Genomic DNA, 13,088 nt, shown 5'->3' on the forward strand with positions numbered 1-13,088 from the left:
GGTCTAGTTATTGATATACGTTTACGTTCTTAGCAGAGCCACAGTCTGATCTTCTCCATGCCTCATTGCATTGATGCTGTAGCCATTCCAAAAAGGAGTTATGATCAAGTATTGATTGACCTTTGGTATTACACAGCACGTCGACATGGAATTCAGCAGAGCAAGATATCTTATAAGTCAGAAACAATTAACTGGATTTAGGGTCATTAATCAAAATAATCGTCTACTAATTTAGTGTATCGTTAATATAGAGACTCTAAAATATTCCTTAATCTGACAGAGCAAACCACTTAGAGCAGTAATTATACCAAAATTGTAAGTAAATAGTATATGAAATGTATAAAAAAAAATTTTCATCTGGCGATATGTTCTATCCAAAATTCCTCAAGTGGAAAAAAAAAAATGTTAGTTTCATCTAGTTTAATTCTGTAAAAACAATCTTTAAGGAATCTTATGCCATCTGACTATTAATCGATTGATCAAAAATTAATCGACAGATTAATCGATTATTTAAATAACTGTTAGTTGCAGCCCTAAAGGTTTTCATAACCTTTAAAAGTAAAAGAAAACAAATGCATAAAGTATAACATTGTTTGTGATTAATGTGAATTATTTAAAAGTTACTTTAAATTAATTACTTAAAATACAGGAATCTGCTGTCATCTTAACAGCAAAAACAGTGAATTCTGTCCTAATGCTCAAAGCAGCTTGTCTCTGGCAGATTTTTTATTACTGTAAAAGCTGAGTGTTTAACCACTAACATTTTCTTTAAGTCTTTTAATAAAAAAAATAAAATTAAAAAAAAGCTCCATTTAACCCCCAAGTATCTAAATAACGGAGGCATTTACACCAACCGTCCAGAAGGAGGCAGACCAGGAGAGATTTTGAATTTGCAGTTTTTCCACTTTTGAATTAAAATTATTTGATTTTTGGAATAATTTCAGAATTACAGATGAAATTGTAAATTAAAGAGAGAAACATAACTTTAAGGTATGTGAGGCAATAAGGGGTAGAATTTTTAGATCATTAGTAAAATGGGCAATTATTTAAAACTTTATACCAGCATCCATCTGTGTTCTGCCACCAACACAGACCCGCAGCTCCCTGTAATTAAAGACTGATTCAAGCAGCCACTGTGAGCCGTCACTACAAGCACCGGCAGAGCGTTTGTGTCTGCCTGCTGACAGCTCCCTGCAGGCATGTACACTGGAGAGCATGCTGGCTCTTGGTTGTTTACCGCGTTTTTCTGCCAGTAAATCAGAGGTCGGGGGCACTTACACACACAGGAAATGGCTCCGCTCCCTCCTGGATGACGAAGCCTTCGATGACATGTGTGAGGACCTGGGGTTTGACGATGGCCTGGGGCGGTTTGTTCTCTCCATTTTGCGGCGCGCTGCCCGTCACGGTGGGCGCTTCGCTCTCATTTCCAGAGGTCATAGCTGGAGGTGGGGTCCCATGCGTTACACTTGGCCTCTTGGCTGAGCCGCCTTCTGAGCAAGAAATTGAGACAAAAAACGCTCAGAATGAAACAGCAGAGAAATGTCTGTTTAAATTGGGTTAGACTGCTGATGGATTGCAAGAGATTTTAAAGAGCAAGACGGCACATACAAGTTTGTTTAGTAAGCTCCCAGAGGAACATGTTTGACATTTTAATTCGATTCAAAATTACTTCATCCCAAAGGAAAATTAATTATTGTTGTAACTCATATGATATCTTCAAGGAGATGTTATATTTGCTTATAATTGTAAACAGGTGGATCTACTGTAAAGGTTATTCTAACAGCAGCTCTGGAGAAGCCTTTGACGGAGGACACGCTGTAGTCGGACAACAATCTAAAGAATACTCAGGCATATCTGTAAATTTCTCTAAAGACCTTTCTGTAAAATCTTCCAAAGTTGTTCCAGGAGACTCCCAATAATAATGCCAGACTTATTCGCTTGTAGACATTTATTTCCATAGCCCTGATGCTGCTAATTCTTCAGACTTAAGTGGAAGAGATCATGCCAATCACAAGAATCTTACTGAGGATCTGTTGCAAACACTGAAGGACCTAAGCAGTTAATATAGGCAGCCAATCCCTCAGTCATTGCATTGATGTCTTCTTCATGTGCCTGGCACAGTGCATCTCAATCAGCAGCCTTAAAACAACCTTGCTTCTTTAGTTTCCCGTGCCCAGTTATTTATTTTATTTCTTTATTGCCTTTATAAATAGAGTTTATATTCTGAGCAGAGGAAAAACAAGGTCCCACCTAATTTGCAAGGAGGTGGTCTTGGTTTGGAAATATACCGGTCCTTGACATTTGCATAAAGTAAGACCAAAGTTTTGTTTTGACTGGCATAGCAGCTGAAAAACTGATGGACATATAGCAAAGAGTGAGACATAATAATGCACACATGCATTGGAGTATTGTGCGCATAGCTTGCCAACAACTGTGCAGATATCATCATGTGCAGTATTGGTAATAGCTTGTGATGGAATGTAAAAAGGCACTAAAATAACACTTGTGAACTTTGTGGGTAAAAAAGATTGACACAACATACAATAAATAGTTCAGTATCTGGGCTGCAGGGACACAACTTCACAGAAACAAGCCCTAAATGAGACCATCCGTTTTTCTGAGAGCTGTGAATAATAATAAAAATAATAATAATAATAATAATAATTGAATGTTCATTTATCTCACACTGGAAAAATTTACCTTTGTATTTAACTCATCCCCTTGGGGGAGCAGTGGGCTGCCTCTGTGTGGCAACTGGGGAGCAGAGTGGGGTTAAGGGTCTTGCTGAGGGAGCAAGTCTTTGGGAGTGGGGCTTGAATTCAACTCCTCTGGGGGCCAAGCACAATGCCCCAACCACTAGGCCACCACTCCCCTTAGCTGAATCTACCTGCTTTACTTTTACCATTCTTCTTTAAACCTGTCTGCTCACAGACTGGGTTAGTAAGCCCAGCAAGGAGAGAGATCCTGGCGTCAGGGAAATGATCCTCCAGCTATGTTACACTCAAACAGAATATGGCAGTTCTGAAGTTCTTGCTAGGTCCTTATTGGGGCTTAGACTTCATCCAACTTATTTTCCCAAAGTTCTCTCTTTTCCCAAACTAATGAATTGACCAGATGGCCTTAATTTCACCCTAGCCCTTTCTTTGCTCCTACTCGACATGCTGCGTACCTCTTCCTTAATTTATCTGGGATTTACAGAGATGGTTAAATATTACTTCAGCTTTTTGAGATGTTAATCAGCTGCTCCCAGATGTAAGAATTAACCGGTTGCTATGGTTGCATTGTAAAACATGCCCCAAAGCAAAAAGGCTTCTGCAACAATCCCTCTAGCTGCAACAAAAGAAAAAGAACAGGACAAAAGAAACAACTTTGATCCACAGAGGGAAGTCCTTTAGTTCTTAGACAAAAACAAAACAATATTAAAATATATGTTCCAACTTGAGCAGCATAACTTACTCCTAAATGACAGCCAAAATTCTACAAAGTTGGCTTTTTTAAATCATCAGTCATAAATATCAGAGCTCAAGTAAAACTTATAGTTTAGCTTTATTTTAGTTTTGCAAATAATTTTATTTTAATGCTTGAGATCAGCATTAAAATAAAGAACCAGAGGAGCAATTTATAAGTTTGCATTAATTGCAAATTCATGCAATTATATAATATGTCTGGATAAAACAAGATTAAAAAAAACACACTGGAAAAACGATCTGGAAATAAGTCAAAACGTCTTAAATTAAGTGTATTTACCCTTAATTTGAGTAGGTAAATAAGATGATCTGCCAATGGAATTAATATTTTTACTCTTAAAATAAGACATTTAGATAAAATGCAGTTAAAATAAGACGATGCAATTGTGTTTTCTTATGTGAAATGGTCTTGCTCGATTGGCAAAATGTCTCTTTTACCTCCTCAATCCAAGAACAAATGCAATTATTTAAAAAAAAAAAAAAATGACTTCTCTAGATTCAGATTTTTCTTCCCATGCAGGGCTCCAGCATATGAACCTTAAAGCAGCACTGGCGATATCTGCTATTCACGTGAATGACGTCATCTCGTTTCGTTTGGCAACAGTTTTTTAATGACCATCAGTAGCATATGTGCATTGTGGACATTAATTATATATACATATATATATATTAAAGCACGACCAGTTCCACCTGCATAGTAATTAAAACATCGCTCCCAAATGTCCTAAATGAACTTCTAAAGGTATTAAACAGTGAGTTATGGACAAAAGGCGCCGCTATCTGCTGACATTTGCACCGCGCTGATAGAAGCTGCGATTATCGGATAAAATGCTCAGTAAGCAGAGTAAACAGCAAGCCGCCATGCTTCATCATTCCGCGTCCATACGCTCATGAATGATAGTTTTCTTACCGCGCAACTTCCGCGCTGTTCAGCCGGAGAACATGGAGCTGTTTGGTTTGTTGGTTTGTTGTTCTAATGATTAGAGCGACACAGCTGCACTCAGACTGGGGGCTGTGCTTCTTCTCACCCCCCTGAGGAAAAGTGTGTGAAAGCAGGACCCGCCCCCCCAGCTTTCCTCCCATAGTAGCTGCTCTATTATTCACTGCAGATCAACTGGTTTTTCTTCCTTCTTTGGGAAACACCGAAATAATCAGCCTTTGGTTGCAGACTAAACAACTGGAAACACGTGTTAGCAGATATTTCTCCAATAAATGATAAGAAATTATTTTGCAGTTTCTACCTTAGTTAAATAGCATGCTGCTGTCATTTTGCACATCTCTGATGTTGCTGTTTTCAAGTATCCATCATTGCACAGTATTTTTATATTGTGCAAACACTACAGTACAGTATTTAATTTTTTTTTTTTTTTAACTCTTTACNGGTATCTTTCACAATAAATAAAGGTACAAAAAAACTCTATGATTTAAATCAACCTTTAATAACCTTATGATTAAAAGAAAATCACTATTTTATGCTATTGTTAAATAAGGAAGTTAGGTCCCCCTGAAGGTGGTTACACCTCAGAACTTTCCTTCCAGTTCTTTTCCTGGGAGCAAGTAACCTAGTATAATTATTCTTAACTCAAACTGGGTAAAGTCGTATAAAAAGGACTATAAAACAATAGTAAAAAAAAGTAACAGAGTTTATTCCAGTTGTGGTCTTTACAGGACAGAGAAATTGCTTGGAGTCGGCACAGCTGTGAGCTCAACACGTCAGCAAACGTCAGCATCAGGCAAAAATGAGCTCCGAACAAGGTCATCTCCTGCTTCTTATACCTCATGAGTCTATGTGTTGCATCAGGTGAATGCTTAGCTGTTGGTGTCAGAAACTGACACGCCATCCATGCCCTGACCTTCGTGCCTCTTCAGGATTACAGATAGCTCTCCTCTATCAGTCCGGCTCCAGGATGTCTCCTTATCCTGTGTATCTTCCAAAGACAGGAGACTGTCCTCATTAGATGGCCTCTGTACACACAGTGTAATCCACCATGTGAAGGAAGGCCTTCTACTTCATCTAATCTAGCTAAGAGATTAATAAAACACATGATTAATAAAGAATAAACCTAAAACTATAGTAAACAAATACTAGGAAAATGCTAGGTTGTTCATTCAAGCCATTATCCAGGAGAGCATTCATCTCTTCGCAACAAACTTATCTTTTCACACAAGATTAAAGTAACCCAGTACTTCAAATTGGCTGCAGGATGCTATCAAATTTGACTGTGATAATACAAAGACTGTTCTCATTATCTTTGCATCACTTTTAATCTAGACTTCATCCAATTGGCTGATTTACATGGAAATAAAAATAAAAAAAAAAAAACAAAAAAAAAAACATGAAACTGTATAGCATTCCAGTAATTTGTAATAATATAAATGCACAGGGATGCTGCTTAATGTAGGGTATAGGTGGGGCAGCTAGAACTGTTTACTTTTCCCTCAATTTCTTATATGCCATTTTTTTCAGAATGACAATATTTTAAACATCCATCCATCCATCCATCCATCCATCCATCCATCTTCTTCCTCTTTTCCGGGGTCAGGTTGCGGGGGTAGCAGCTTCAGTAGGGAGGACCAGACGTCCCTCTCTCCAGCCACTTAGGCCAGCTCCTGGGGGAATCCCAAGGCAATCCCAGGCCAGCCGAGAAACATAGTCCCTCCAGCGTGGGTCTCCCCCTGGGCCTCCTCCCTGTGGGATGTGCCTGGAACACCTCACCAGGGAAACGTCCAGGAGGCATCCTAATCAAATGCCTGAGCCACCTCAACTGGCTCCTCTCGATGTGGAGGAGCAGCGAATCTACTCTGAGTCCTTCCCGGATGACTAAGCTCCTCACCCTATCTCTAAGGGAAAGCCCAGACACACTACAGAGAAAACTCGTTTCAGCCGCTTGTATCCAGGATTTTGTTAGTTCGGTCATGAACATAGGTTAGGGTAGGAACGAAGATCGACAGGTAAATCGAGAGCTTTGCTTTTTGGCTCAGCTTTCTCTTCACCACAACAGATCGGTACGCTTCACAGCAGACGCCGCACCAATCCGCCCGTCGATCTCCCGCTCCATCTTCCCCTCATATATTTTAAACATATCAAACTCATATCTGTCCCATGCACACCCGTATGATGGCAATATTTAGAAGCATGATCAAGCAGTTTTCTCAAATGCTGCAACTGTCCCAGCTCCAACACTGATTAATAAAATCACACATTTTCACATTCTTTTTAAAACCTTATTTAACTCTTAAACCGGGTCATGTTTGTTGAATCATTGTTTTAGCAATACATACCATCACATAAATAATTCAATAAACTGATATAGGCATTTTAAAAGATTAAGAGAATCCATTATAATTTTCAAACAGCAACACCCCGTAATGGGGATTAACATGAGATGGCAAGAAAACATCCAAAAATGCAAACCTGTAGAGCAGAGATGTTGGTGGAGACAAAACAAATATACCAAAAATGATTTAATAGGGGGACACCCCCATCTGTTGACCTCTGTCTAGTGGCATAATGGAAAAAAAGAAACAAAAACCAAAGGAAAAAAAAAAGGATCCCTTGCAACTTGGTTTGAGAATTTAAAGATCAATTTGCTGTTAAATAATTAGCATCCTTATATATCCAAAGATATTCTCTACTGCAGTAGTTAAGTTAAATTTTATTTCTTTCACACTTCCTCACCATGATGATCACTTGCAACAGTGTGGTGGAACTGTTTCTTGCACCAAACTAGCTATACTTGCTTAAAACTTTAGTTTTGGCCCATTGTGCTTATGCTGGTTAGAAGCTAAGTAACTGCTGATTCAAACTTTATCACCATTAGGGTTTTCATACAGACTATGTGGATTTACCCTGAATTCCAGTTGTCCATTGCCCCATTTAAGGCCAAACTATACTTCTAATTCATAGCCTCTGTAACCGTCATATATGTCTCTGTGCACGACCACGCCCCCCACGCAGAGGTTCTTCAACCGTCACTGCACAACTCAAAAAAATCCTGACTACACGTCCGACGGTCGCAAACCTGTGCAGACCTCAAGAGGAAGTGCGCAGACAAAAAGCAGCTGTGATTGATCCTTGGTATGCCTTTCCTGCTGTATGTGTGGTCGTCCTTCTCGGTTCTGTGTCAGGGCGCGCCATTTTTAAAAACTGAGAAGTAATAACAATAATGGATAACCACCACGAAAGGTTGATCGAGGAGGTTTGGAAGTACAACCACGAAGTACAACCACTTGTACGATGCCTCAGACATGTAGTTTTAGAAAATAAACACTCCCGCCAGCGTCGCCAAAGAAGTTCTCACGAGTTCTCGAATAGGCTCCCCCTTGCGCTTTGGCGGAAAACTGCTGTGCGTCCGTAGAAATTCCAGACCGACGTCGCAGAAGCATACCAGCAAAGATGTGTTCGTGACCAGACGCAAGCGACATTTGATGTGTGCGGTTGCAGAAGTATAATTGTACATTACCCCTCTGAAACCATTCTGTACCGACTTCACACCGAGCTTGTATCAGTTAACCGTACCTTGCTTTATTCGTAAGATCATTTACACTTCAAGCTAGCACGGTTCCTCGCCTCCTATCAGTGCTCCACAATACTACAGCTGTCAAGGCAGGAATTACAAAACAAAAATGGCAGCGCCCCTAACATTCAGGAACTTATGTGCCTAGTTAGCGTCCTCGCCCAAATTTCAATGAGAGCCTCGGCATCTGCATCATCCTAGGTCCATGCTCTTTTAATATCATTTACTTTTAAAATGGCAGAGAAGAAGTTTGTGTTGTAAACAGGTTAAGAGATTGGTGAATTACAAAGCCGGACACCCCGGGAAACCTGTGAAATTAGTCAGCTGACGTGGTCCGGTCATGCACTCTTTGTTAACAGAGACGATCGACAACTGAGGTAGGGGTAACCGAGTATGTGCTGAAGGATTCTCATCACTGGTTGATTCCTTGCTGGTAAATTCAACAATATTCAAACCGTCTCCACTTTCCTCTGAAACACACATCAACAGAATCAGAAAACTAAAATAAAAACTCTGCTTGCTGTACCATTCTGCTTTCTAGCATGACTTGGCATTAGCAACCACTAGAGTGTTATATTGAATAATGTAAAGAGAAAAATGACAGCAGAAGCTTTATAATCATTAAAGTTGGTCTTTAAATTAAAAGCATAATTGTTGGACCTTTAAATGAAGCTCAGAGTTTAATACCAAGTTAATGTACAACCAGACAATAAGAGGCCCAGGTACTAATATCTTTTCACTTGATTGAGTAATAAAGTCAGTTTTACCGCTGGATGTAAAGGTTGATTCTGACAGAAACAGGCTTAACAAATATGCTTTTCTTTTTTCTTTGTGTTTTAAATCAGATTCCAATTTACCGTAAACTCCATTTTGGCCCGAATTTATAAAAAAAATATTTTTAAAATATGTTTAGTGTCTATTGTATCAACTGACCAATCTGCATCTGAAGCATCTTTCTTAAAAAAGCACAAAAAACACAACACAAACACTAGTTTATTTTTTGGTGTCTGATTAACTATAGTTTCTGTTGCAATTTTTTTTTGTACAAGCAGCTCTTTAAATTTTTACACATACTAATCAAATAGAGTAAAAGGGGTTGAGAAAAAGAATGGGTTTGGCTTTCTTACACTCAAAGTGTCTTTGCCATGCAGGTCTACTTTTACTACGACCTGCAGTTTCCAAACTGCACTATGAAATTTAGAAATCTGAAATCTGGGCTCATATCATGAGAACAGCACTACTTTAAACTCTTTACATTCTAAATTATTCATTTAGATAAGTAAATGAATAGTAAAAACACCCAAGTGTAGTAACAAACCAACAAAACGTCCCTTTTAATCCAAGTGTAAACAAGCAGAAAAATAAAACAGCATCAACTTTAGATCAAAACCATTTTAAAGATCGAGCTTGAGAGGGAGAGAAGCAGGTTAAACCTACGATATATGGCCAACAGAGTTTTAGTAAATCCTGCCAAGCCTTTACCTTGTGCTGGAACAGGTGGGGTGGCAGCGTTAACCTTTGGCTGATCTGCAGGCTTGAAGGGCTGTGATGGAGAAGATGCAGGTCTTTGCTGCTGCTGATTCGATGGTGTCTGACACGTCTCTCTAACTACTAACGAGGTTGGCTTATCTTTAATGTCCTGAACAGGTCGTGGGGTCTAAAAGCAGAAAGATAAAAAAAAAAAAAAGGCAGACAAATATGTGAGCCTTTATATGTGAGTCTGTGCTGACCTACCAAGCATGTGAAATACTTCCATTTCAGAGTGAATTATGTGTTAAATCTTACAGTTTTGGTAATGTGCAGTCATGGTAGAAGTAAAAGCACAATTTCTTTTAGTCATTTTACAAACCAGGTCACAATGTACAACTGAGTATTAGGATCAGGCTACAGATTTTTTGTTTTATTTATTTCCAGAATAAAGTCGTCTTATTACCAGAATTAAGTCGCAACACGAGGAGAATAAAGTCATAAAATTACGAGAACAAAGTCATCAAGGAGAATAGTCATAAATTACAAGAATAAAGTTGTAAAATTATGAGAATAAAGTCTTTAAATTACAATAATAAAGTCGCATTGAGAATAGTCATAAACTTACGAGAGTAAGGTCGCAACGAGAATATTCATAAAATTATGAGAATAAAGTTGTAACATTATGAGAATAAAGTAATAAAATGAGAATGAAGTAATAAAATTATGAGAATAATGTAATAAAATTACAGGAATAAAGTCGTAAAACTTTGAGAATAAAGTCACAACACTAGGAGAATGAAGTCATAAAATTACGAGAACAAAGTCAAAACGAGCCTAGTCAAAAAATTACAAGAAGATATAAAATTACAAGAATAAAATTGCAGCGACAATAGTCATAAAACTATGAGAATAAAGTGATAAAATTACGAGAATTACAAGAACAAAGTCACAACGAGAAAAAAGTCAAAACGAGAATAGTCGAGAATATAAATTACGAGAATAAAGTAGGAATATTAAGAGAATAAAGTGCTAAAATTGCAAGAATAAAGTTGTATTTTACGAAAACTCTTAAAAGAAGCACCGTCTTCCCTAAAATGAGGAATGTCAAGCATTATGTGAAGTTATACTTTGGCTTTGGTTTTACAAACAAGGAAATCATACTGGGCAGTATGTCAAAGTGGACTCAGGCTGCTGTTTGGTGGTGCTGGTTGTCAGTCATATGCTGGTCAGAGCTTGAAGTTTTCTTTCTGAAAGGGGTTGTGGTATGATGACTTCATTCCTGTAATATTACGACTTTATTCTCGTAATGTTATGACTTTATTCTCGTAAAATTACAACTTAATTCTAGTAAAACAACAAACTTTATTCTCAAAATAAAATAAAATAAATCTCTAGCCTAGCCCTAATACTCCGTCAAAACAAGGTATTATTCCATTTTGAGACTGGATTATCTCATTAAGATGTACAAAAATAACCAAAAGATTTCACTGTATTTGAAGATTGGCATCTAACCGTTGGCTGTATTTGCAGGTTGATCGCTGTGAGTTGGACTGGCTGAGCCTTGGCTTGGTTAAGTGAGGAGTGAAGAGCATGAGGGCTGAGGGTGGAGTGGAAGATGGTGGCCTGCTGGCTGGGAGTGGAGGGCTGCTGAGGCGCAGGCTTGGGTAGAACAGGCACAGGGGCCTGTGATGCCTGAATGGAGGAAGTCTGCAGCAGCTGGCCTGTTGTCCTTTGGGAACCTTGGCTCTGCTGGACTACGAACTGCTGCTGCTGTTTGTGCTGCTGAACCAGAGGATGAGCCTGAATCTGGGTGTAAGCTGAAAGAGAGAGTAACACTGACTCAGGCACTTCTGTTCTATCTCAAACATTTTCATTTAAAGTTAAACTTTTTGTTTCTTCGCCTCACCAGATTTGACCAGTACAAATGGCATATATCTGTTTCTTAAAGAAAATAAATGAGTCACTTGTAAAAAAAAAAGTGGGTTTAAAGCATCTAAACAAAGACAGTCTACCCTTCATCTTCAGGGCATTATCTACCATTTCTGATGAGCTGTGAAGCCATTACAGCGGAGGAAAAAATGAGGAGGAAGCGGAAAGTGAGTTGCGGTACTCTGCCTCAGGCACAAACAATCCAAAACATACAGGTTTGTACAAACAATCTCATTTTCTAGAGCTGCGTCTCACCTTGATGCTTCTCTGTTGACAGAATGTAATATTAAGAGCTTGTTGAAAGGTGCACCGACAAATCCAGTGTTAGGTTTTGACCTGACTATTACCCACAAATTGTCTCCAAACGGCCTGTCAGCACCTGTCAGTGCAGTGCAGGTGAAACGACATCCTGAGCCCTGAAGCCAGAGACACAGCGCATCAATCTTATATCATGGCAACATGTGAAAATGGGATAGTGCTCTGCGGAAGTCGCCCGAGGCGGCTCTAATATTAGAAAGGCCTCAAGAAGAAAAGCGCTAAGCCAACTGTCCGTGACACCTTTATAGAGTCTGCAGCACCCCCCCACCCACCTCCTCTCCCTCCACTTTGATGTCTAACAAATCCCCCGGGAAACATTAAACCTAGTAACCCTGTTGTTACTACTAAACCCAATCAAGAAATGACTTACTGCTCCAAAGCAATACTCAGCTGCTTGCGCAGTACAACCTGTGTGAACACTGAGGTGTGTCGCCTCATGTTAATGAACCTCACAATAAATCTTAGAGTGGAAAATTGCCAAGTTAATCAGCGATTGTCCCCGATCCCCCGCCTGCCACCCTCCTCTCTGTTCTTTTCATATTGCTTTGTGTGGGATCGGCTCCATCTGGTTTCAAAGTGCCCCAGTGAGGCATTAACCACAGTCTGTATCCTGCTGTGGAAAATGTAGAAGCTCTTTTTTGTTTGTTTTATCCAGTAGAGTTTGCATGTCTATAGGGGTTTTATTGCAACGCAGTTTGCTGGAAAAAGTTTTATTTCTTTTAAATGATGGGACAGAGCAACCTGCCAACATTAAATGTGGTAAACACAGAGAATTAAATGTGGTAAACACAGAGAACCTAAAATTATTTTCTACGAAGAGTTACAGAAATCTGACTGAGCTATGCATGGGTGGATACGGATACTGTTATTGTAAATTAAAAAGATGGGATCCTAAATATGAAAAGCAATGTAAACTGTAAGGAGCATCAATCAGTTCAACAACAGAGACGAAGGAAAGAGCGGACATAATGTAGGCATTTCTGTTTGTTAGAAAATATTTTATGGGCACAAATAAATGAGCAGATTTATTCCAGAGATTTAAAGTCTCCGTGATAAAGTGCATTGCATCTCGGTTGTGAGGTTAGTCTAGACTAGATCATTTGTCCAAAACCACCTCCCTCTGCAATAACAGCTTTAAATCTTTTGAGTTATATCCCTACAAACTTTGCACATTTAGACTCAACTTTCTTGGGATTTGTTTTACACAAAACAATGCCCAAAGTTATACCTTGTTAAAACTCTAATGCAAAAAATTTAAATCTAAATAAGTCACTTTTTCTTAAAATAAGTGCATTTGCTCTTAAAGGAGAAGTTCGGTTTTTTACACTTTAAGCCCATTTTCTGTAGTGTCCAGGATGAAATCGAATGATCGACACCAAAAGTTTGA

At 38.8% G+C, this 13,088-nt stretch overlaps 1 protein-coding gene across 6 annotated transcripts in view; it reads right to left on the bottom strand.

Moving 5' to 3' along the window:
- LOC107089155 (polyhomeotic-like protein 2) overlaps positions 1 to 13,088 on the bottom strand; it is a 51,533-nt gene that overhangs the window by 5,391 nt on the left and 33,054 nt on the right. For 5 of the 6 annotated variants that reach the window (XM_015381780.1, XM_015381782.1, XM_015381781.1 and 2 more), the window contains exons 8-10: positions 10,967 to 11,271; positions 9,467 to 9,641; positions 1,279 to 1,490 (exon numbers count right to left, since the gene is read on the bottom strand). In XM_015381780.1, the coding sequence (XP_015237266.1) occupies positions 1,279 to 1,490; positions 9,467 to 9,641; positions 10,967 to 11,271 (692 nt within the window). The remainder of the gene's footprint in view (positions 1 to 1,278; positions 1,491 to 9,466; positions 9,642 to 10,966; positions 11,272 to 13,088) is intronic. The other variant, XM_015381778.1, reaches the window with a different exon arrangement.

The sequence above is a fragment of the Cyprinodon variegatus genome, unplaced genomic scaffold (genome assembly GCF_000732505.1).
Source record: "Cyprinodon variegatus isolate N-32 unplaced genomic scaffold, C_variegatus-1.0 Scaffold241, whole genome shotgun sequence".
NCBI lineage: Eukaryota > Metazoa > Chordata > Actinopteri > Cyprinodontiformes > Cyprinodontidae > Cyprinodon > Cyprinodon variegatus.